The 23,557-nt window shown below is 46.4% G+C and overlaps 1 protein-coding gene and 1 long non-coding RNA gene across 3 annotated transcripts in view; one reads left to right on the forward strand and one right to left on the reverse strand.

The window, feature by feature from the left end:
- PHF2 (PHD finger protein 2) overlaps window positions 1-7,578 on the forward strand; it is a 73,704-nt gene extending 66,126 nt beyond the window's left edge. The window contains exons 18-22 of one of the 2 annotated variants that reach the window (XM_015874751.3): window positions 1,564-1,841; window positions 2,315-2,410; window positions 3,062-3,171; window positions 4,323-4,584; window positions 6,593-7,578. In XM_015874751.3, coding sequence (XP_015730237.1) covers window positions 1,564-1,841; window positions 2,315-2,410; window positions 3,062-3,171; window positions 4,323-4,584; window positions 6,593-6,681 — 835 coding nt within the window. In that variant the 3' untranslated portion in view covers window positions 6,682-7,578. The remainder of the gene's footprint in view (window positions 1-1,563; window positions 1,842-2,314; window positions 2,411-3,061; window positions 3,172-4,322; window positions 4,585-6,592) is intronic. The other variant, XM_085516510.1, reaches the window with a different exon arrangement.
- Window positions 7,579-15,152: 7,574 nt separating this feature from the next.
- On the reverse strand, window positions 15,153-22,306 carry LOC146758370 (uncharacterized). The gene is made up of 4 exons (XR_014934661.1): window positions 22,158-22,306; window positions 21,261-21,409; window positions 15,875-15,987; window positions 15,153-15,482 (listed from the first exon to the last, which is right to left on the reverse strand). It is a non-coding gene; the product is annotated as an uncharacterized LOC146758370 (long non-coding RNA).
- Between the last annotated feature and the right edge of the window lie 1,251 nt (window positions 22,307-23,557).

Here is a 23,557-nt window from a genome sequence, read left to right on the forward strand (position 1 = left end):
CCCTGGTCAGCCCTGGGGGAGATGTTATTTGGAATGAGTTTTAGCAACAGATTTTCCCTCCTCTCTTTTAACAGCATGAAAAGGTTCCTTAGCAGAGTTGCTGTATGAGAGTAAAAAGAAACAAGATCCCCAAAAGAGAAGCCGTGCACAATGCTGGAGTGGAGCCCACTGCAAAAGGCACGAGCTGCTGTCAGTCTGTTCATTGGAGTGCCCTTTTCTCCAGCTCTGCTCCCCTTTTTGAAGCTTTAGGTCATAGCTGGAACTCATAGTTGACTTTCATAAATGTGTTGGTTATCTTTGTTTGTTTTTTAACTATCATGAAGCTACAGAAAGGGGATACGGCCTTCAAGATCTTAAAAATCTCTTCTCAATTCTTTCTCCTTTTCTTTTTCATTTGGCTTAGAAGGCTGAAATACTTTGAATAGAAGCACAGGCAAGCACATGCCCTAATGAGAAACACTTTGCTCCATGTGCAGCTATGTCTCTTTAAGACATGTTACCCGCACGTTCAGGTTGTGGTTTGACTCAGAACCACTGGTTTTGATCATATTCCACAATTTATTTGTTGAAGCTTGTGTTGCTTAAGGCAGTTCCTCCCTGATTTGCCCACTTAGTGGCCAGCTTTTGATGGTCTGTTTGCACTGTTTTGAGAGTCCAGTGCTTGCAAAAATTGTTTGGGAGGGGCTGCAGGGGGGTGGAATTGAAAGAAAATATGTTAACGTCTTATAGGTGGTGCAAAATATGCCTTTGTCAGGGAGGAGGCTAAGGCATCTGGCATGATAATAAGGGGATTAACATGTCTCTTCACTAAATAAATGTTTCGGTACTAGCTACCATCAGCAGTCTTAACTCATTTTCGGGATTATTTATAAATGCAATTAGTGCCCAGAAACTCCCTTTATGTCTTCCATGTCACTCTATCCAGAGTCTTGTAAAGGCTTTAAGTGGATTAAATTAAGATCAAATAAATGAAAGTGATGTAGTACTGCTAATTTACTTGGGAAAAGATGTACGTTAGGGGCTTCTACTGCATAACGTTTTTTGGCAGTGTTTTTTGTATTTCACTGTTTGAACTCCACGGTTCTGGAAATACTTGATGGGGTATTTTGCATTTCAATATCATGGGGAGCATGCGTTACACCTCGTCAGGTGTAATGAGAAGAAGAAGCCCATCAGAATTCACACATCATTTAGCTTCAGCCTAATCTATAGGGATGTATAGTTTTCTGTAGTGGATGTCCAACACTTGTTGACACCTGGCAATAAAATGCTAAAAAACTAGTTCAATGGGAGCAAAGTTTTCACTACCCTGTAGTCCTCTCATCCAGTCTATATCTCATCAGCACTGCATAGCAAAGTGGTGCACAGCTTCCTGACTTCCAAGGCAGCAACCCTAAATCGAACGCATGGTGATGCTGCTGTTAAACTAACCAGCATGGCCAGCTGCTTAAAGCACAGCAATAGGAAGTTTGCTCTAGCAACACTATCAGGTGAAAAGAGTTGGCTATTTGTGTGTTCATGGAATCGCTGACAGCTTCTGTATCTCTCCATGTTTTCCTGCAGTCAGCCGCCTGCCTCACCCAGCACACAGGAAGCAATCCAGGGCATGCTATCAATGGCAAACCTCCAGTCATCAGATTCCTGCCTGCAGGCCTCCTGGGGGACCAACCAGGCCAAGAATAACTCCATCTCCTCACAGAACTCTAAAAAAACAGGTGGTGGTGGCAACAAAAATGCTGGCAAACGATTGCTAAAGAAAAGCACAAAAAACAGTATTGACATTGAAGATTATGATGAAGATCAGGACCACTTAGATGCCTGTTTTAAAGATTCAGATTACGGTAAGCACAACAAAGCAGTCTGAGTAAGCGTGTGCTTGTGCTTCTTTGTTTGTATCTGCAAATGCCCCTTCCATGTGTTTCCTTGATGTGCTGATTCACATCTTGTCTCACAAGGAGTCATCAGATTTGCACAGTGCAGAGCAGGAGGGTTTCAGTCGAGCTTGGGATAAAGAAACTTGTCTTTCTTCCAGCTGCCACTCCACAGGCAACAGGGAGGCTGATTTTTCCTGTTTGAGAACTTTCTCTGTGTACCCTAAAAGTAGCTGGTTGCAGTTCAGTGACATCAGCTTCTAAGTGAAGCGTGGATGAGAGCAGCAGAATGTCCTCAGATGGTTTCCAGCTGTCACCTCTCAGCAGTACCTCTGGGGGACCTTGCTCTTCTAGCTGTGATGTTTGTGGTCACCATGGCTGTATAGAGCAAGTGAGCCTCTCTTGTCTCCTACACTGAAACTACTCTTTGTTTCCTATTGCAGTTTACCCGTCTCTTGAATCGGATGAAGATAATCCGGTATTCAAATCCAGATCAAAGAAAAGGAAAAGTTCCGATGATGCCCCTTACAGCCCAACGGGTAAGCTCATACAATTTGTGCTACTCAGACTAAGCCATGCAGGTCCCTAAGGAACCAGCCATTTTTCAAGGAATGCGGAAACTGTAAGACCAAAAATGAGCAATTTCTCTGTAATGTGAAGGATTAACCCTTTCCAGTACACTGGGGGATGATTTCACATGCTGGGACTCGTACCAATGTGTTTGTTTTTCACCATCAATCAGCTGGTAGGAGATGTGTTATTTGGGGTAGGTTTTTGATTTATTTTTCCTTATGCACCTGTAAAGGAAGGATTGGTGGCAGTAGTGTAGTAGTGAAAGCCCAGACAGTTGATCAGCCCTGGCTTTTAGTGTTGGCTGTGTAAAGAGGAACAAGCAGGAAATATAGGAATAGTCTCCTCTTAGTTCAGCCAATGCTGATGGTGGGGAGGGCTGCTTTTGTTGCAGCTCTCCAGAGTCAGTGCAAGGCCAAGGGATCCCTACCCACCCTCTGCAGTGGCCACTATGAAGGATTCTTTACAGCTCGCTGCGGGTGACAAGCAGCCCATGTCTTAGCTTGTGACATTGCACATCCATCTCCTGCTCAGGAGGGCACTCCCACTGCCCAGTGTGTGGTTATGCAGCTCACACGGGCACTCTGCACCTGCCTCACCTCTGATTGCTTTCCTTGCAGCACGAGTCGGACCCTCAGTGCCTCGACAAGACAGACCGGTGCGAGAGGGAACAAGGGTCGCCTCCATCGAAACTGGACTCGCCGCAGCAGCCGCGAAGTTATCACAGCAGGTGAGGTTGCTTAAGAAACAGTAGCTGTCAGGAAATGAAAGCTGCAGTCATAACCAATTAGCAAAGCAGTGCCAGCCCTTCTTGGAGTTTATTTGTGCCAGTTTGGCACGGCTTATCAGTCTCAGGGGAAATAAACAAGAGGAAAATCCAGCAGTGCTGCACCATACATACCTGACAATGACATGGTGCAGAGCAAGAGGTCTGTTGGGCATGCAGAGAAGCATTGAGAGAGCATGCATATCTACTTGCATTCTTGCAGGCTAGTCATGGAAGCAGGATTCCCAAAAGGAGTGTGTATGAGCAGCATACTGATATGCTGGAAGTCTGGATGGTGTGATTGCCTTGCCTGTGCAAGTTGGCTGCTGGGAAGCGTTAGGGCCTACTCCCAAAGCTTTGATTAACCAAGGGCAGCTACCATCAGTTTAGCAAATGTACTGAGGCATTTCTGGCTGTTGAAAAATATCCTTTGGTCTTGGAGGGGTCAGGTGGGTGCTGAGTGCCTCATGCACACTGACCGGACAAATGTGACACCACAATGAGGTCTGCTGGAGGCAGGTTGGGGAGCTGCTGGAGTTGTGACGTTTTGGTTGCACTGTGCTTTTGTGGTGGGTGCTGTTGGGTAGTGGAATTTTGTCAGGAAGTGGACTTGTAGGTAGTTGAGGGAAACAGGACGGTGACAGACAGCTGTTCTCAGTGTGTGAGAAAACGCTATAGGTGTTACCTTAACATGAAGCAGCTACTGTGAATAAGTGGGGTGTTTAATGTCCTTCTATAACAAAAGCATATGAAGATACCTGAAGATAGGAGATGCCAGCATATGCAGAACATGGAAAGGTTTGCTCGTTCAAAACCACGCTGGTCTCCCAAGGCAGGGTCATTTTGGTGCTGGCTTGCTCCCTCTCACCGCAGTGTACAGAGAGTTAACAAGCAAGGAGGCTCTGCATAAAGCGCATAAGTAGATGCAAGAAGGGCAGCGTGTGCATGTGGCAGAGCTGTGAGAGAGATGGTATCGGAACAGGCTCTGAGCCGTTTGTACGTGGCAAACTTCATTGTTTTTCATTGTATCAGGACCCTAAGCAACACCGCTGGCCCTTGCCATAGCTAAAGGTCTTCTGGGGATTAATCTGAGCTTCATGTTTGTCATTTTAAAGGAGGAACAAAAAGGCAAGAAGAAAAAAAGTACCAAAAAGAAGCTGTCAACCAACAACGTGAACAAACCGGCTCAGGAAGGCAGCTCGCCAGAGCCGAAGCTGGAGTCACATGCCAGCAGCCTCACAGATCACGAGTACACCGCAGGGGCCAGCACCTTTGGGGCCGCCCAGCCTAACAGGGGATCGCAGCCGATGGCACCCGGTGTTTTCCTCACACAGAGGAGACCCTCATCATCCTCGCAGAACAATGCCTCCGCCAAAGGTACCAGGAAACGCCTGGGGTTATGGTGTAGGAATGGGGAAGGGTGTTTTGATCATATAATCCGTGCCCTTTGCAGGTGCTTCATGTGTCTGTCATGGGTCTGTAGAAGTGTTTTGGTAGAGTAAACCTGGTTGGAGATTTGACCCATAGTCTTGGCTGCCCTGGCATTGTGGGCCTAAATGTGTGCTTTGCTGCCTGGTATTTGTTGTAGACTGTGAGGCATCCTATGCTAGGAAATATTCTGAGCGTGCCCTGGGCTTTCTGAGGAGGACACGCAGTGGTCACATCACAGTCCAGCTTGTCTGGTGAAGCCTTGACAAGGGAAGGAGGCATCCATCAAAGCCAGGCACTGCTGTTTTAGGCTTCTGTTTGTGCAGTAGCTACGCAAAGGTGTAAATAAAGACATCCTGCCCGGCGAGTGTAGAGCTGTGAGAATCTGCAAAGCTGTCCTGAGAGCTGCAACAAGGGAGCAGAGGAATGACAAGCCTTGGGAGTTACCCAACCACACAACCAGAACCAAGAGAGGAAGAGATCACTTGTTATCGGCTATAGGGAAAGCACTGAAAAGTCGGAGATGTCCGGGGCCTGGGCTTGGACCTCCTGCTCCTTCCTTGAACTTAGCTGAGAAAGTACAATAAAGGCAGGTATGTGGGATGAACAGAAACACCAGTCAAGTGCACTGTGTATGATGAAGATCAAGTGGGGATCCCACAGGAGACACCTATTGTAAAAAGCAAGGCTATGTGACAGTTGTTTCCAGTGTTCTTCTGTGTGCAAATGGAGCAAGTTAGTGATAGTGTGAGGTGTCCTGCAGCCCCTTGGAGGGGTGTCAACTGGTAAAACATCACAGGCCACATAGGAGGATGTGCCCATGATAGACTCTAGGTCCTTTCCAGGAGATGGCAACACCTGTGTCTCTCTACAGAACTGAAGTGAAAATTCTTGTGTGGAATTGTGTCTTTGTGGTGAAATGGTGCCACGAAGATCCAAGAGGTCCGTGGAAGAAGCAATGGGAAGAAAAGTGCTGAATGGATCCCAAACCCAGTCAGGCCAGTGAGTTGGGCGACCCAGCCAGGGCATCATGAAGAGAGCTTGCATGGGCATGTGGAACACATCTTGCCTGTGGTATAGCTTGATCCTCAAAGGAGGGAAGGAACCACGTGCCAGGAGTGCGTGCCCAACCATGCAGGGAGAAGAGCACTTTCAGAACCTCCAGTGCAGGGTCTCAAGACAGCTGGGGCCACCAAGCGGACATCAGGGTGTCTTTCTTGCATGGAACACAGGGAGCTTTGTAGTGCATTGGTGCTAAGCTGAATCTATACGTGTGTGTATGCATTCAGTGGCTTTCTGACTGGGCTGACTGCAGATGGTAGCTGTAATGCTAGAGAAAGAGAGGGCAAGGAAAGCATGATGGTGGTGTCAGTGAGGTAGCTTGCAAGCTGTGCCCTGTGCATCAGATTTTCCCTTGAGGATGTGCATAATAGTGGAGAGATGCTCAGAGATCCCAGAGGTGTGTGTGTGTGTGTGTGTGGTGAAAGCAGGTAGCGTTTGACAGCCTGTTGGTTGTCTGTGTGTGTGCGGCAGTACCTATGCAGATGTACTGTTCTGGTTAGCTCTGAGGCATGGAACAGTGCTGGAGTGATTGGGACTGAGCAGTCACACTGGGGCATCCATTGAGCTGGGATGTGTGCAGGCTTAGGGCTGGGTATGGGTGCAACACAGAAGGGCTTGGCACTGTGGAGGCAGTTGGTGCCCCAGGTATGCACTGGGATCTGCCCTGGCTGTGATGGCGCTTATCAGCAAAAAACCGTGCTCCCCTCTGAGGCACGTGTGAGTCTGGGGTGGTTGGGGGAGAGCCCTCAAGCTCGAGGGACAGCTGTGGTCTCCTGGAGGTGCTGGGTTAGGGATGGGGTTGGGAAGGTGGTGGTGTGGGGCTGAGGGCTTGCTGTTGTGGGGTGTCATGGGGCAGGAGCCAGCCGGGGGCTCACCACTGCCACTCTCCCTCCAGGAAAGCGCACGAAGAAGGGGATGGCCACGGCCAAGCAGCGGCTCGGCAAGATCCTGAAGATCCACCGGAATGGGAAGCTGCTCCTTTAGCTCAGCTTAACTTGGAGCATCACGATAACAACCCTCTTAACTTTGGGCGGTCGGAGTGTACAGAATCCTGCTATAAATATTTTTTAATATAGATGTCCTTTCTCAGAGTGCTGAGAGTGACTAGTCCGCAAAAAGTTAATACTCGCCTGGCCCCACGGCGCTCAGCGTTCCGGGAGGTGAGGGTGCACCCGGCCCACGATGGTGAGGGCAGCGAGGGGTCGGGGACGGAGTGTGTGGGGGGACTGGGGGCACTGGGCACGTTCTCCCCCCCGGCCGTGCCATGTTGATGCATTTCCCGAGGCATCCTTTTCCTAGAATGTAGCTTGTACATAGCTTTTGGAATAATGACCACCTGTTTTTTATAAGGGGAAAGTCTCTCCGGGTGCTGCCCGCAGCAGCGGCCCTTACCAGCTCTTTGCGTAACTTCTTGTACGAGGAGGGAGACAGTTATTTTACTAGCACCTTGTGGAGTGTTTCCGTGTTTTGTGACGATGTAATTTATTAATGTTTGTAGCTTTTTATATTTGTACATTTCTTATGGGCTTTGTTTATATACACACATTACTGGGGCGCGGCGCCCGCGGGGAACCAGAGCCACCCGCAGCCCACGGCCATCAGGGCCGAGTTGGCCTGGGCGTCACGCCAGCTTTTTTTATTATGATTATTATTATTAGTATTATTATTTTTTTCGCGACATGTACATTTCTAACAAAGTTTATCGTGGCTATCTATCTATGACGGTGTTTTATTTACCAGTTCATATCAAATGCTCTTGTATCGAGTTCACGGAATCTAAGTAAACCTCTAGAGCAAAGTTTAAAGAAGGAAAGAAAAAAAAAGAAAAAAAGAAAAAAAAAGAGAGAAAGCAAAGTAAACTATTTCAGGTTTTGTATACAACTGCCTGGGCCTGGCCTTTTTGTGGGGTTGGTGAGGGGCAGTGCGTGGGATCGGTGGAGGGGTGCAGGGCGAAAGGCTCAGTGCGGTGTCTGCACTAATCTGCTGCTCCTTCAGCACAAGTGGGCACTGGGGAGCTGTGCTGAGCCTTTACAAGTGTACCCCAGCACTAAATCAGCACCCCATTTGCTTGCAGCAGTCCCTACCACCACCTCCAGATGTGATCTTGGCTCCTCCCTCACCCTACCAAGCCCTGAGGGGCAGTTACTTGGTTTATGGTTATGACACACCATGTGGTCCACCCAGACGCGGCTGTCCTCTATCCACATCATTATTTGCCATCCTCAGGCAAATACACACAGACAGCACTCCCTGCTTCCTGCTCCCCTCTTGGAGGCCACCAGGTGCTGCAGCCTTGCCCCTTTTCACCCACTGAAAGGTCAGACAACTTGCATAGTACTTTGAGCCATTTGTCCAGATTGACCCGCCTGTCAGTGGTGGTTTCCCATATACTCCTTCTTTATCACAAAAGACTCAACGTGATGCCATTGACAAGTGCAACCACAGCTGCTTCTGCACTTTCTTTCTTAACACAATGCTGTTTGCATCCACCACACCCAGGCTGCTCCCTCATTCATGGCCCATATTATGGGAACAATGAAAGGAACTGACTGTGACCTGCAGAGAACCATTTAATTACCCGTTATGGCAACCCCAGAAGACTCAAGGATGTTGGCCATCAGCTCCTTACAAATTCACAGGTCAAAACGGTAATGCCTTGGATAACCTGCTGAGTTTGTGGGACGTTCTTGCAATCCATCCTCACAGCGACATTTTGGACTGGAGGTTAAAGTGGCTCATGGTAATAGCAGACGTTCGCCAGCTGGGGGAGTTCACAGTTCAGAAACAACCACAGCCCGTAAGGACCTTTGCCTGTACACTGGAGGCAATTTCTGCACACAGAGACACAGAGAGGCTGCTGGATGCTCCAGCTGAATGATTCCTAATAGCATTCAGGTTTCTGCGCTTTCTGGCTTGAAACTGACAGGAATCATTTACCAACTGGCAGCAGGCACAGCCCCACATCAGGCTGGCCGACCTACATTCGTCTTTCATCTCTGACCCCAGCAGCTCTGAGCGCACCGCAGTCAGCGTGTTTGTTACTTAAACAGTGGCACGCTGCCATCCTGCAAGACAAAAGCCGTTCTTTCCATTAACATCTGACATGGATTTGTAGTACCCACCCTGCAGAATTCACAGCATTTGTGTAAACAGTTTTGAAGTTGTTCTCTGTATATCATGAGAGAAAGTCTGCTTCTCCTCTTCTCTTAAAAGTGCAATAATTATAATTAATTAGATTTCCCTCTGTTTTCAGTCTGTCATAAAGATGCACTTTGAGGCCCATTTTTAGGTCACTGTTCTGCCAGACTTCACATACTTCTTTCCCCCAGCTAACTGTATTTACTAAACATTTGGCTCCATGGCCACTGCTCCAAACCTGGGGCTGCCAGCCCGTGCTCGCCTTCCTTTGACTCTCCCTTTGCTTGCAGACCATATGCAAAGGGGATCTGCTTCTAAAAAGCAAGCCTTGCAGTCTTGATTTCACCTTCAACTTCATCAAATTAATAATTAGCACTCAAGTGACAAGGAGATACATCATCAAAGGCCTTGTGTTCACTCTACTCCTACATTTACTCTTTCGAAAGCTTCCTTTGGCAGCCAGAGGAAAGCATGAGTTACCCTTTCTTTTCAAGGTCACTGGACCACCTTGGTTCAGTTCCATACACCAGTCTGCAGCACAAGCTGTGCAGCTCGTACCCTTGTGCTTATCATCACACCTTGCTACTAGATGAGGGAGGGCAAGACTCCTGCTGGGGCCACAGCTCTGCTCATGGCCTCACAAAGCCCACTGTCCCTTAAGACCACACTCGTGCTGCAGTGGACTGGGTGGGTAACACCACATGGCTCCTCACACAGGGAAGGCTCTACAGGTACTTCATAGTGGAATGATATTTAAACTGTTTCTCCTGGAACACCACAGCACCACCTCTAACCTAGGTGTGCCACCAGCCATAACGTGCTGGGATAACACCCCTTGCTGATGCACAAGCAGAATGCTCAAGGGGTCCTTAAAACAACACTGAAATAGATGGTATATCAATGGCATGGGAGCCATTAGATAGATTAAGTGCCTCTCTCTCTTTGCACAGCCAAGGAGGGCTTTCTTCAAATGGTGTCTGATGAGCCTGTAGGTAAACCACTCAAAACACAGTGACATTATTTTTCTTACTGTACCTCCAGTTTGCAAGGCTAGATCTGTAATTGCTTTGCTCAGGATACAAACTGTATCCTGAGGAATTACAGTTGGATTAAGAGACTGCTGCCTCACAACAGCCCTTGGTGAAGGGAACAAAAAGCCACTGGATGGAGCAGCTCAGCTTTTACACATGGCTGGAGCCTGCAATAAGTGGCCTTTCTCTTCCCTGGTCCCTGGGACAGAGCACCTGAAAGGTGAGGCTTGTGACAAGTGGCTCAGTTTCACCTTTTAGCCACCTGTGTGATTACACCCTTGCTGGTAATGACCGATGTCATTCTGTTACTGCAGTGCTCAACTTACCACATCCGTAAGAGTATATAGCGCTACTCCTACAGCTCATACAGCTCTACACCATGGAGCCTGGATGACCCGTCAGCCCTAGTTGGACTCCCTGCACTTGCTGGTGGCAGCAGGCCTCCTCCAGTGGCCATTCTTTCACCTTCCTTGCTAAACTCAGCAATTCTAACCACACAGCCACTTTATTTTATTGCTGTCATAAAATATTTTGGTGGGTTGGTTTGGAAAACAAATAACTCCACAGAAGATGAAATACCAGATGCCTCAGTCCAGGGGAGGTAGAAAGGGAAAAAAGGGGTGAATGTTTCCTAGCAGCATTTATGCATGACTTTATTGGAGCACAGCGTAGAACAGGACATAGAACAAGTAATACAATGAAAAGTGCACTAATACTGTATGGTTTACATGTCCCTCGCCCAAAGTTAAAGGCTGTAGCAGCTCCTTTCAACATACTTTCTTAATTCAAGTTCAGCAGCCTTGTTTCTTTTCCTCAAAATGTGCAAACCTTTAACAGATCTCAAGGGATAACTCGAAACTCTCTCAGAGAATGAAATATTAATTAGAGAAAAGAATCTCACCATAGCTCAGCACTGTGTGGCCTCTAGGAAGCAGAGGAACCCAGACCTAAAGTGCCTCCTTTGTGTGGGGCTTTTGTTCCCCACATTCCACCCACTCTATGCTGTCACAGCTGATAATACCTCAAAGTCCACTGAAAGAAAACTGTCATGGCTAAGTGTACCTTGGCTGCTTATAGCAAATATAAGCTATTAACGAGCTTGTTATTTTGAGCAGGTTTTACACAAATCGTTCCCCATCCAGCATTTGCTGTAAGCAGCGATGACAACTTTTCAACAGATGCTAGCATGGAGAGAATAAAGATGCTGTGGCTTCAGACCATCTGCAGGGATTAAGCCCTCATCAAGTCAGGTGACTTTTTCCTGCCCTTGAGACAAAGGAAACTTTTCTTTTCCTCTACCTAAACACCTCAGTTTCTCCAAGACACCATTTCATTGCCAGACACATTCACCATGGCTTGTCTATCAGAGAGTCGTCTGAGAACCACTGTACATTGATTTTTCCCCCTCTAACATCCAGGCAAATCTGGATGCTCGTTATTTCTTTACCTGATCTATGGCTGACACTTTCTACTTGATCCTGGGCTGTTTCAGGTAGGTTCTGGTTGCTCCTTAGGCCACCAGCCTCCAGGACTGGAAGAAGTCTGAATTAACCATAGATTTCCAAAGAAAGTGACCCCACTCACCAACTTGGTAGGGAATAGCAAGAGCCCTGCTGCTGGCAGCTTCCTTGATCCAAAGCCCACTAAGGTATATGGTGATTTACCTTTTTATTTGACAAAGGACATAGCCGAGAAGCTTAAGAAAAGCTGTGACACTTAAGAACAGAAAGTAAGTAATTAATATCAGTTTCAGGCCTTACTGCAATTCCCACACCTCTCTCACGACCTGTCCCATGCACTTTAATTGGCCATCACCCAGGTGGCCACCCTTCAGCTGTGAGAGAGGAGAGACACAAAGCACACTGATGAATCTCACATGGAAAGGGGTAATGCATGTTTTAAAATCGAATATCCACAAAGAAATCCACACAAATCTTTCTTACCATTTCTATTATGAAGAGCCCCATACCTTGGTAATGTCAAAACAGACCTGTAAGTGGGAGGCCCGTGCAATCTCCATGATTGTCACAGGAACATTATTTCATGCACAGAAGGAAATTTACAAGTAAAATAAAAAGAGCTAAGATTGATGGGGAGATGTGAACAGAAGAATACTCACAGACTCCTCATTTGCAGGCTGGGACCTTAGGTGAGAAGCTGTTGGTGTGGGGTAAGACTGGCCACAATGAGGGAGGGCATAGGTTTTCAGGTCATCAGAAGTTACTTATCTGCTACACCTGTGGAAATTACTGGTAATGTAAAGAATCTGTGGGAACAGATTCTGCATTTGCTGTCAAAGATCACTTACTGTTTGCTTAGTGCTATTGACACTGGAGGTCTGCACAGTGCTTGCTACTCGACCTTCCTCCAGTCTCTCTGCAAGGCATTAAGGAACATTAACATGACTGTTGACACAGACTGCAGGTAATCCCTCTCCCCCTGTTCTTTGGCAGGTCTAACTAACCACTACCTCACAAAACTAGATAGCAAAACAGCCATTCCTAGTCTGTTCCTGACCTCCCTCCTTTATCATTTTAATTCAACAACACTATGTTGAATGTAGTGTTCTCCTTTGCAGCAGCACTGGCTGGGAGGAAAGGGGAGATGGGGCTTAAGGGGAAAGAAGCCCTCAGGTTAACTCATCATAATCATTTCTTGGAGCTCTTTGTTGAGCTCTGTTTGGCCTGTGTTAAGTAGAGACCATGTATACCTCATTTGCCATGAACGCATCCACCCACCAACACACAGAAATGCCTGGTGTTCCCAGCATCACACAGAGCCCTCCCAGATGTGTCTTGTGCCTGCAAGGAGGAGCTCAACAGACACTACATGCACAAGTAAGGGGCTGCATGAGAAGCAGAGACATCCTGAGCACATCTTTTGGATGTCTTCTAGCTCACACCTTGTTCACAATGATATATATGTCAAAGGCTGCAAATAGAAACTGTCTGACCCCAGTCTCCCAAACTTCTGACAATGGTTGTGTCTTCTTGTATCACTGGTCAACACAGTGATCCTGAATTATGGTTTTTTTCTCAATATTATATTTGATTTACCAGCAATGAGCATTATGCTTCATATTGCATCATCCTACATAACCCAATCTCCTTTTAAAAAGGAATAACAGGGTTTGAAAGAAAACATGACTTAGAAGATTAAGAGGTAGGATCAGAAGTAAGCCACCTGTCAGACAGGATAAGAACACATGATTTTTTTTCCTTTGGATTTAAGCAGTCATTTAAATGTAATAGTCATATGTCTTAGTGTTCGCTATAAGGTCTAATTTTAAAGAATTTGTGCAAAATAAATGAGCGACTCCCATTTACATCCATATTTTCAGCTATTATCTTCTTCATGGCTCCAGCCAATAACAAGGAACCGGCCTCTATTATACTTATTCCTTGTCAGCAGCAATTTATTTATATGCAGACATCCAGGGAAATGTCTTTCTCAGACCTATCTCCATATTGGCCCTGAATGGTCATCAAGCACTGAGCCAGGTGAAGCCCTCCAGCTGCACAAGTCTGTCTCAGGATTCCCCATTAATCGCAGCACATGTGTGGGTACAGACTTGTACAGGCCTGATGAACAGACTGTTACTCCAAGGAGGAAGAGATCAGCAGATGAGCGTATTCCTTATATATGTGTATGTGTGTGTGTATACATACATATACGTATGCATTTAGAGATATGAAAAACAAACTAACCCTAGACATAATAATGACTAAAAGCCATACTTCACGTTATTATTTGTCGTTATTGCTATTAAATAGCTCTTACTCATAACACAGTACTTTGGATCATAATCGCCTTTTGTGGTATTAAATGGTCCAAACAGCTGCTGAACAGAACAAAAGTGTAATCCATCAGTATCCATTTGAATAAACATAAACTTCCCATTTCCCTGCAGACAAACGTGGCGCAGCCTGAGCAGCGTTCTATGACCAACAGAAGGGTGGATCCTGAGCTCTAACAGCAAGGACAAGCAGGGTGCCCACCTGCTCAGAGCACATAGCACAGCTGAAGGGACTTTTGGGAAAGGCTAGGAGACCCACTGCTTCACAAGCATCCCTGTCTCTGTGTTTTCTGGGGCTGGAGGCTGGCAAAGGGTAGCCTGAGAGCTGCACTGAGCCAAGCTTGCAGGGCTGGCAGCTCCTCATTCTGCTGGGCACATCCCAGCTCCCCACCAGCTGTGGCACATGAGCAGGTGGCTGGAGGAAGAAGCAGACAGGGAAAGTCTGGCTTTGTGAACCAGAAATGCTTTCTCTGATTGAGTTTGAAACTTATAAACCTGAAACCAATCAGAAAAATGTCTCTTCCTTTGAAATGCGCAGCTATTTTGAACAAGCACACATTGCTGTTCAGCTCAGGTTCCAAGGAAAGCAGGCTTGCGTCACTCCGTGCCTCCTGGCTAGCAGGTTGGGCTAGGGGATGAAGTCCTACTCACCAGCCCTGCATATGCTGCAGCTTCACACTGAATGATCTACAAAAGGCAGGAGAAAGAGAATGGAGCACTTAATGAGTAATTTGTGCTGCTCCATGGGAGTCCAAACTTTCAGGCCTTTAAATGTTCCACTGCAAAAGAAAATGATCAACAACATGGCTTTGTTAAAAAATAAAAGACTTTTAGCATATCACAAGCGCATGCAAAAAAGCCACGTGCTTTTAGCTGCCATCACTCCAGACTCAGAGTCTCATTTGAATGCGATCTGCTGTGTGAAAGTAATTGGAAAAACATGGCCAAATATGTCTGTGTACACAGGCACACAAGAAAAGCAGTTTTCATTAAACAGCACTAAACATGGAAACATATGCCAGAAGATTTAAATCACACAGTTTTCCTCAGGGATGACCTGGCCCTGGTGTATGGAGTGGTGCCCTGTGGGGCAGCTCACCTGCAGCACCTGCACCTCTGAGCAAAGAGATGGAGTCAGAGAGGAGAGGTGGGCTGCAGGCTGGGAGTGACAAGGGGGCCCTTTGGAAGTGCACTATGCAGGTATTAGTGGGTCACCATGTTGACAATGCCAACAGAACCAGAGGCTGAGTGACTCTCATATGGTCACTGACCTGCATGAGAGTAATGCCTCAGGCTGGGGTAAGGGGAGCCCAACACCCAGAATGTGTCTCTGTTTCCTCTCCACAGTTGTTCCTTTGCTACTAGGCCTTTATAAAGTGTTCACGTTCACACAGCAGAGCCCTTTGCTGGTGCATCAGAACATGAGCCGCACATTCCCCACCCTCCATTTAAAAAAGCATAGAAATAGCAGCTCTGGCAGCAGAACTCACCATGGTAGAACATCAGCCGACCATTGCTGTTGGGAAGACAGAAGGACAGACTGACGGCCATCCCGAGGTCAGCAGAGATGTGCAAACACTCCAATGGAGTGCGGGCAAGCCAGGTGCCGCACAGACAGCTGCTTCCAAACCCTGGCTTGTGCACGTACCACTCCAGTCCTGGCAATCAGCTCAGCCTCATGTAAGTGATTAAACTGTGTCTGATCCCATCTGTTTGCTCTCAGTGCAGTGCACGCCTTCCCCCTGCCCTGAACACGGGCCTGCCAAGCTCGGTGTATTTCTGAAGCGGAGGTGCCACGCTGCCGCTCAGTGCAACGCATCCTGTTTATAGAGCAAGAGAATTAGCCAATCTGCATGTTTATGCATGAGGTTAGCTGGCCTGCTGCTGTAATGGGAGTGCAAAGAGCATGGTTTCAGTTTGTAATGTGCTTAACGTGTTTGTTTTGAGCCTAAATTACCAGACCTTTTCTGTAAAGGAAAAAGAGAATTGTTTTTAAGAGGCCTCTGTAACACAAACTCCAAAATGAGATGTGTCCTTTAAACGTATCGTGTGACTGGCCAAGGTGCACGCGTGGCACTCAAGAGACAATTTGCAGCGCCTGCTAAAAGGCAGTTTGTGTGACAGAGGAGCTTTGAATTCAAAGCTGTTTGCTCATGAGTTCTGCATGCCATGCACCTTGCAGGTGTACGGCAGGAGCCATCCATGTGCTCACCCCTTGCTGCAGGCTTGGGTTCCATGCAGGCCAGACAGCACATCCAAGGGACACGTGTGGAGCAAGCTGTGGTGATGTGGCAGGACTCCGGTGTGCTGGAAGTTGCGTTTCCCCTTGAAAAGAAGCACATTAAAAAATGGTGAAAATAAAATCCTCTGAATGGTTTTAAGATCAGCCTCTGTTTTGCAATCACTCATTCCAAAAACAGGTTCCTCCTGCGTATCTAAATGTGCACAGCCTTCATTCTTTTTATTTCCTTTTATTTTTTTCCACCAGTTGCACACTCAGCAGTTGTTCCTATGAGTGGTTCTGTTGCACTTTGCCAAACGCTACTACAGCAGGCAGTGTGAGGGGAGATCAGAGGCTTCCAGCCATCGCTGTTCAGGCTTAGCAGGAATAGCAGCAGCTCAACTGTGTGTCCTGGGAGGGAAATGGCTCCAGAGCTGCTCAGGCCAAGTTCGGGGACAGCAGTAAAATTGTGAGTGCCCTATGGAGCCCAGTGGAACAATGGGAGCAACCCGGGCAGCCCAGTAACTGCTGAGGAGAAAGAAAGGAACGTACAACCCACGCAGGGACAAATATGTGTTTCATATAGTGGCCCTACAACATATAATGTTTAGAAACTTGAAACCCAGAGAGCCAGTAGAGTTGAGCTTTTTTTTCCTTTAATTGGGAGTGTAGAGTTTTATTATTTAAAAGGTTTTATAAAGGAGTTTTAAATAGACCATGGAATTGCTATGGCAATTTTTTTTTTTTTTCTGTTGGAAATCGTTCAGCCATTTGGTTTCTATTTTTGCAAAAAGCACGAGCTTTTTGAACAATCATTTGATATGCTTGTTGATGCATCACAAAAAGGAGATATGCTTTGAATTCTCCTTAAAAACCCCATGTAAACACAAGGCTTATGTATAATTGCAACAAAATACCATCTCCTTATTGAGTGCTTTCACATGCAATTTCCTCCCTGACTACTGCATGTAAACACAGTTATTGTATTTGGGAAACTCCCAAATCTCAGGCACAATCAGGATCAATAGCTCAACAAAAGCAAATTATAGTTTAGGATGTCCGTGTTTTGCAACAAGATGCCTAGATGGTAACGGAGGAAGAACGCAAAAAACATTTTAAAATAGATGGGTGGTTGGATGGCCCCATTCCTACTCATCTGTGTGAGGTTCACATCACACATCAGCACCTTCTTCCCATCCACTGGCCTGCAGGCAAACAGACAGAAGTCCAGGCATAGGAGCAGAACATCAGACAGATCAAGGCCTTTGTCTCTCTGTCCTCTCAGTTTCTATTTCTCTTTGACTACATCATATCACCCACCCCTCAGCGCCATGATCCTTGTTTCCCTTTTCCTTGGGCAGTGGGAGGCTGGGACGGGCTCAAACCTCACAGCCACTGCTGCTTCATGTATGTGGCAGTGAGAGTCTTGATTTCCCATAGGGTACTGCTGGGCACGTCATCTCTCACTGCCCACTTTCTTTCTGCTTCCCCACAGAAACCACCACAAGTACTGTGTGCATTCACCATCCCTTAATCCCAACGTCCTTGTGGCCAGTTGAGCTTGGCCTCTGTGCCATCACCACCTGCATCCCCATGGCTGCAGGGACACTACATCCCATTTCTCTCTTGACGAATAGCCACAGAATCCTCTTAGGAAAGTCTAAGGTACTGTATGCACCTCTAAGGACATATCACATTGGTTTGCATTGGAAGGAAGCTCTGTGCCATTTTGCCTATGGTTTTTTGTTACAGAAAAGCCAACAGGTGACACACAGTGGCTACCCAGTGTCACCTCCCCCTCACTGATGGCAAACACAGGCAAAACCTGCATGTCCAGTGCTGGTGCTGTTGTGAGCTCTGGTTAAGCTCCAATGAAGAAGGCTAATCAAGGCAAATAACATGTAATTTTTCTTTGTATTAAAATTTTAACCAGGTACAGATCCATTCATATGTGAAGGCAACACAGCACTAATGACTTGTCCTTCAAGCCCCCGTGCTGTGTTAGAAAACTCCGGGCTGAGCACAGCACAGAGTACAGCCAATTGGGCTCTGCCAGCATGGCAGTGTGGTACAGCAGGCATGGACCTGGCACAGATCCCATCACTGGGGTACACAATGCCATTGCCAAGGAAAAGAGCTGTGTGACATGAGTGTTCTTTAGAAATGGCATGATTGCAAAGCTGAAATGGTTTTCCCCTAGACTCTATGTATATTTTTTGTTTTCAAATTTGTTTCTGCTATGCCCTGATTTATCAAAGCTCTAAAACACATGCTTGACTTTAAATGCCTCACTGCAGCTAAAACTAATTGCATACTTAGTCTTTGATGGCTCAAGGTCATAAAGAAATCTCTAGCTTTTCAAAACAAATACTTCAATATGTTAATTGCTAGCAAACCAAATACCACTGCCTCTTCAGCCATGGGTGTAGGTTTGCATGCCTGACTAGAGGGTGAACATGGTTCTGCCTGAGATCTCCCTGCAAAATGTGGGCAGTTGACCGTAACTCAGGGCTCAGAAATTCCAGCAGGCTCAGACTGCATGCCTGCTTATCCCCCAGTCAAACTGTGGGTGCACTACACCTTTACCTAGGAATGGTTGTCCAAAGGCAATAAGCAGGACAGCTGTGCAGGGCACAAACACAGCAAAATAGCTGCTTCCCATAGGTGTGCAACAAAGCGCTGGGTAAACCATGCCTACGTGTCTGGTACAGTGATGCCCAGTCTGCAGGGGTTACCTGAACTCATCTCTGAAGACTTCAGCATCCCATAAAAAAACACATTCTTTTGCCTGGCTGTGACAATAGCCCTCTCATATCACACAGCACAATGTGCACACATATCTATGCACACATACATGTATATAGAATTGAAAGCAGTGCTGCACAAATGGTGTTCCCGTGGACAGCAGTGCACATGATATTTGCTCTGACAGCCTAGAGATATTCCTTTCCCCTTTCCCCATATACTGGCTGCTCTCCCCTCCAGAATTCTTAGCAGAACAATAATATTTTAACAGTTGCAGCTTTAAAAGTCTTGATTATGACCAACCATTTATCCCAGGCAATTGTATATTTAGCAGAAGGGACAAATAAAACTTCCCAGGAACGAGGTTATTTAGGGCATAAAATTCAAGGAAATAGGTATTTAGGTCATAGTGGGCATGGTTTTTATTTTCCCTAATTTTCAGATTACTTTCGATTAGGTCTGTTCAGAGTGGAAACTTCTTGATGTGAAATAGATACTATCTAAATCATTAGAGCTCACTCATTGCCATGTGCCACCTTTTAGAGAAATTAAACCTGACCCCGGGGTTACCTAGCTGAACATTCACCGACCCAGGGCACTTCCGCTGAATATGAATAAGCTTGTAGTACAAATACAGTCGGAGAGCGGCATCGCTCCTGGCACAGATAATGCCTTTGTTGGCTGGAGCTGGGGCTTGTGGGCTGTTAAGACTATGGAAGCCATTGATTCAGAACATTCTCTGTTGGGATCAGTTCAGACTTTTTTTCTCTTTCTCCCCCCCCCCCCACCAACATCTGGAGTCTATCCCTTCATCAGCCTCACAACCCCCACTCAAATACAAGAGAAGGGAGACAGATTCATGGTCAGAGAGAGCGAGTCCCTAGACAAACTTTGACAAAGCTCGCAGTGAAAACTCCTAGATTTTTAAGGCAAGAGTCTTTTTGTTCACACAAAGGGTGGTGATGCACTGGAACAGGTTGCCCAAGGAGGCTGTGGATGCCCCATTCCTGGAGGCATTCAGGGCCAGGCTGGATGTGGCTCTGGGCAGCCTGGTCTGGTGGTTGGCGACCCTACACAGAGCAGGAGGGGTTGAAACTGGATGAGCATTGTGGTCCTTTTCAACCCAGGCCATTCTATGATTATGTGATTTGGATCAGAATAATTTTATCAAGAATTTGCCAACTGAGCTGCCACAAAACAACAACCCTACATCTCCAGATTGGCTTCTTTCAGCCTTTAGGTAGTTCCTCCTGCACAGCACCTGTGCACCATATTTGCAGCCATTTGATCACAACACATTCATGGGCAACTAACTTTGGTATGCACGGGAGTGTGATCTCTCTGGAAATAGCTGGGAGGCCAAGCTGCCCATTGGACTTGTCCCCATGCCGCTTTGCTTTGGCAGAACAAATGTGGAAGCTGCCTCTACTTATATTAAACAGAAAGGGAGATGCTGGTAAACAATTAAGTGGGTCTTGTTTAGAGAACAAATCTTTTTAATATGCTGCCAAACTATGCTAAACAATAACTGTCAGAATCTGTTAAATAGCAGAAAACCAATATTGCTCCGTACAAAACTGATTTTGCTAACATTTGTTCACAAACCGCATCACACATTCAGTCCTGTTTCCCCCGTGAACTCTTAACAATCCAAGACAGCTCCAAGTGATGTTTCTTTTAGTTTTCATAATGTGTTAAGTAGGGAAGAAAAGCCATATGGCATTCCTTCGCCTGGCAGGGCAGGCAGCTCCTCATTAGGCTGCTGACCTGAAACATAATCTCCACCATGACCTGCGGAGAAATGCCTGGGACCCACCTGCAAATAAAAGCCCTTTTTGAGAAATAATGCCAGACTCCTGGCTGACGGTGAGTTTGATTCACCTTTAGGAAACTCAATCGACTCGTGTTTCTTCTTTGTGGTGTCTAAAGATGGAGATGACTGAAGAGTTGATCCCCTTTTGTTTCTCCATTTTCCTATCATTTGCTGTATGTAATAGGTCAAATTATACATAAGTGGCAAGTTTCCCTTCTACCTGTAGCCCTGGCTTATGGTCTGACTGCTATACAGTCTGCGTGTCCCATCTGTATGTCCCATCAGTGTGTCCATGCCCAGCATGGCCACCCGGGGCCAAGCTGTGCTGCAGTCAGCCACACTGACAGCACCCTGGGCATGCAAGTCTTACTGAGCTCCTCCTCATAAACAAGCACTTGCTTCCAACCATGCTCCACTCAGACAGACTTAAAGCCACAGAAGGAATTAAATCACACCACCTTGCTCCTCACCAGTGTAACCCAAAAGGACAAGGTAAGGAAACACTCCACATCGTACTGCTCTTGAATTCCTTTACACCTTCTACCTTTCATGGGGGCATGCTATCTGACTACAGCACCCTTGCTGCAGAAAGCAGTCATCGTATGGAGAGCCCATGTAGATAAACTGAAGTTCTACTGCAAGCCACTGCCAAGCAGTGTTTTCCAAGTGCCTGTAACAACTACTATTACAGTATCCACAGCAGGAAGTACTGCTTGTTACAAAACTGTGTTCCAAACCATTGCTGGCCTGTTTGATCAGGGACATTTTGTTTTCTAAACTGCAAAATTAAACATGCTAATGAACAGTTGAATGCCTTACCTCAAATTAGTTGCAGTGGGAGGTTTTCTTCTCCAGCTGTTAGGAAATGCATATGTCCACTGCATACAACCATGGAAATGAAAGATGTATTTCTGCAGAGCTGAAGTAGTAGCTCTTGTATTAAACACGACTTAATGATCTTAAGTTGTCTATAAACAAATAAACATCATACAATTATATATGAAAATAATCGTGCCATTAATCCTATTAAATTGCTCTGGCTCCTACCCAGTGTTACATGCATTCAGTGACTGGATTATTGCCTCCCAAAATCCAGCCTGCGCTGAAACCATCTGCTCAGTCAGAGCAGTGGCATTTCCAGTAAGGAGGCAAAATGACAGATAGTTTTGAGAGCCAGAGCTACGGAAATTGCTGGTCTTTTTCTCTTCTAAACTAAGGGGAAAAAAGATCACCGGGCCTATAATAATGAAGACAAAATAATCACAACCTCAGATGGAAAGTTCATCATATAATCCAACTGATTTATTTTTTTTCCCAGATGGGGTGGCTGCTAATTCTTGGATTGCAATAGCACAGCAATTTGGGGATTCTGCATGCCCTGAATATATGAGTGCACAAAGAAACAGAATAGGAACTTGCTCAGGTCTACATAGAAATTGGAAATTGTTCCATTACACAGTGGGAATGGACTGCAGGCCCAGTTTTCCTCCTCTTTCAGATTATCCAGCCTTCATTATATGTAATCATTTGGTACGTAGTGGAGCACAAGGAAGGTTTTGATAGCAGCAAAAGCAATTTAGTAGCATACAACTGATCTGTTGCTGATCTCTGACCAGGGCCTGGTCCAGGAGCTGCCCACAGTTCCCAGCTGCTGGGTGTGAAAGCACCGAGTGCTCCTGTATAGCACTTTGTAAACTGAGAGAGAAATTAACTCACCTGAGAGCTGATTCTGATGTCACTGCTTCTTTAAGGAATGGGAAAGACCAGCACAAACAGCAGACCTTCCCCAGGCTACAGCATCAGCACTTCGGTATCAGTTTTTCCTGACACGAGGGCACTGCAGAATGTCAGGAGCACACAGAAAGCTGCTGAGAGGAGGAAGAAATATCACCGATGTGCCAGCAGAAAGCATGTATTCAAGATTCATTAAAATTAACTGTTGGTCTGAGCCAAAGTCCACTGTGTGACACCGATTAATCAAAACACCATAAATTATATCTGCTATTCTGCATATTGGGATTTTCTCCCATATATCTCCAGTCACAACAACATGGATTCTTCATACCTGCTCTGTAGTTGCACATTTCCACCTTCTCAGATTTAAGAGTTATTATTATAATGTCAAAATAACCAATTAAAAAAAATGAACGCCTTCCATTTGTGTCAGAAGGGAATCAAGAAAGTGCTGTGTTTATTCTCCACACATCTCAGATTCAATAACATAAATTAAACTGGGAGAACTCTGTGAATAAACAGCCTTCAGACCAGAGGCCAGCAGGATTCACCTGTGCACTACAGGTGTGTCTATCAGCACACACCTGTGCTTTACCTCTAGAGAACAGTAGCAGGGAAGACCTGAGCAGCTGCTGCAATCACCTCTTCATGCAGGAGAAAGGAAAGAAGGACACAGATTCAGTAAAAAATGGGAGCAGTTCTTGCCCTGCCTGCTGATCCCAATCTGATGTTACACATCACATGCTGTGTCTGTAAAAAGGGACACATCTCATCGTTACAAGGAAGGGCAGCCTTGCTGCAAGGCTCATTTTCTTTGAAGCTAAGTGCTATTAGGCACAGAGGTACCTGCAGATATGGGGTGCCCATCTGGGGCATTGCTCGGGCATCCTGGGACTGCAGCAAGCCAGTGGGCATCCAAATACCCTCTTTTAGCCTCCATCTCTTTCAATTTAAGTGCCATTACACTGCTGAAAAATACTTACAGTTAATCAGCGCTGCTTAATCCCGTTCACTTCCATCTGTGCTGCATTGTATCCTGACACCTCTCCTGTCCCGGGGCCATGGCCATTCAGTGCAGCTCAGCCACTGGAGGCCTCTGGGGAGCAGCTGTCCCCAATCATCCTGTCCATGGCCCTTTCGTTCACAGATTACATCTTGTACCAACAGATTGTGTGTGGGAAAAATCAAAGCTGTCAGGGGCTCCTCCCAGGACACACATTTTGCACAAGGTGCCCCACCACAGGGCTCAGTGCTTGACCTCTGTGCTCAGTGGGTAATGAATTGGGGCCAGCACCATGCCATGGCCCTGAGAGCAGCAGTGTCACTGCCTGCGGCTGCTGCCCAGCCCTGGGACTTCCTGGCTCATGGTGCTGCAGCCTCTG

The sequence above is a fragment of the Coturnix japonica genome, chromosome 15 (assembly GCF_054131305.1).
Source record: "Coturnix japonica strain WE chromosome 15, WE-NBRP24, whole genome shotgun sequence".
NCBI classification, from domain to species: domain Eukaryota; kingdom Metazoa; phylum Chordata; class Aves; order Galliformes; family Phasianidae; genus Coturnix; species Coturnix japonica.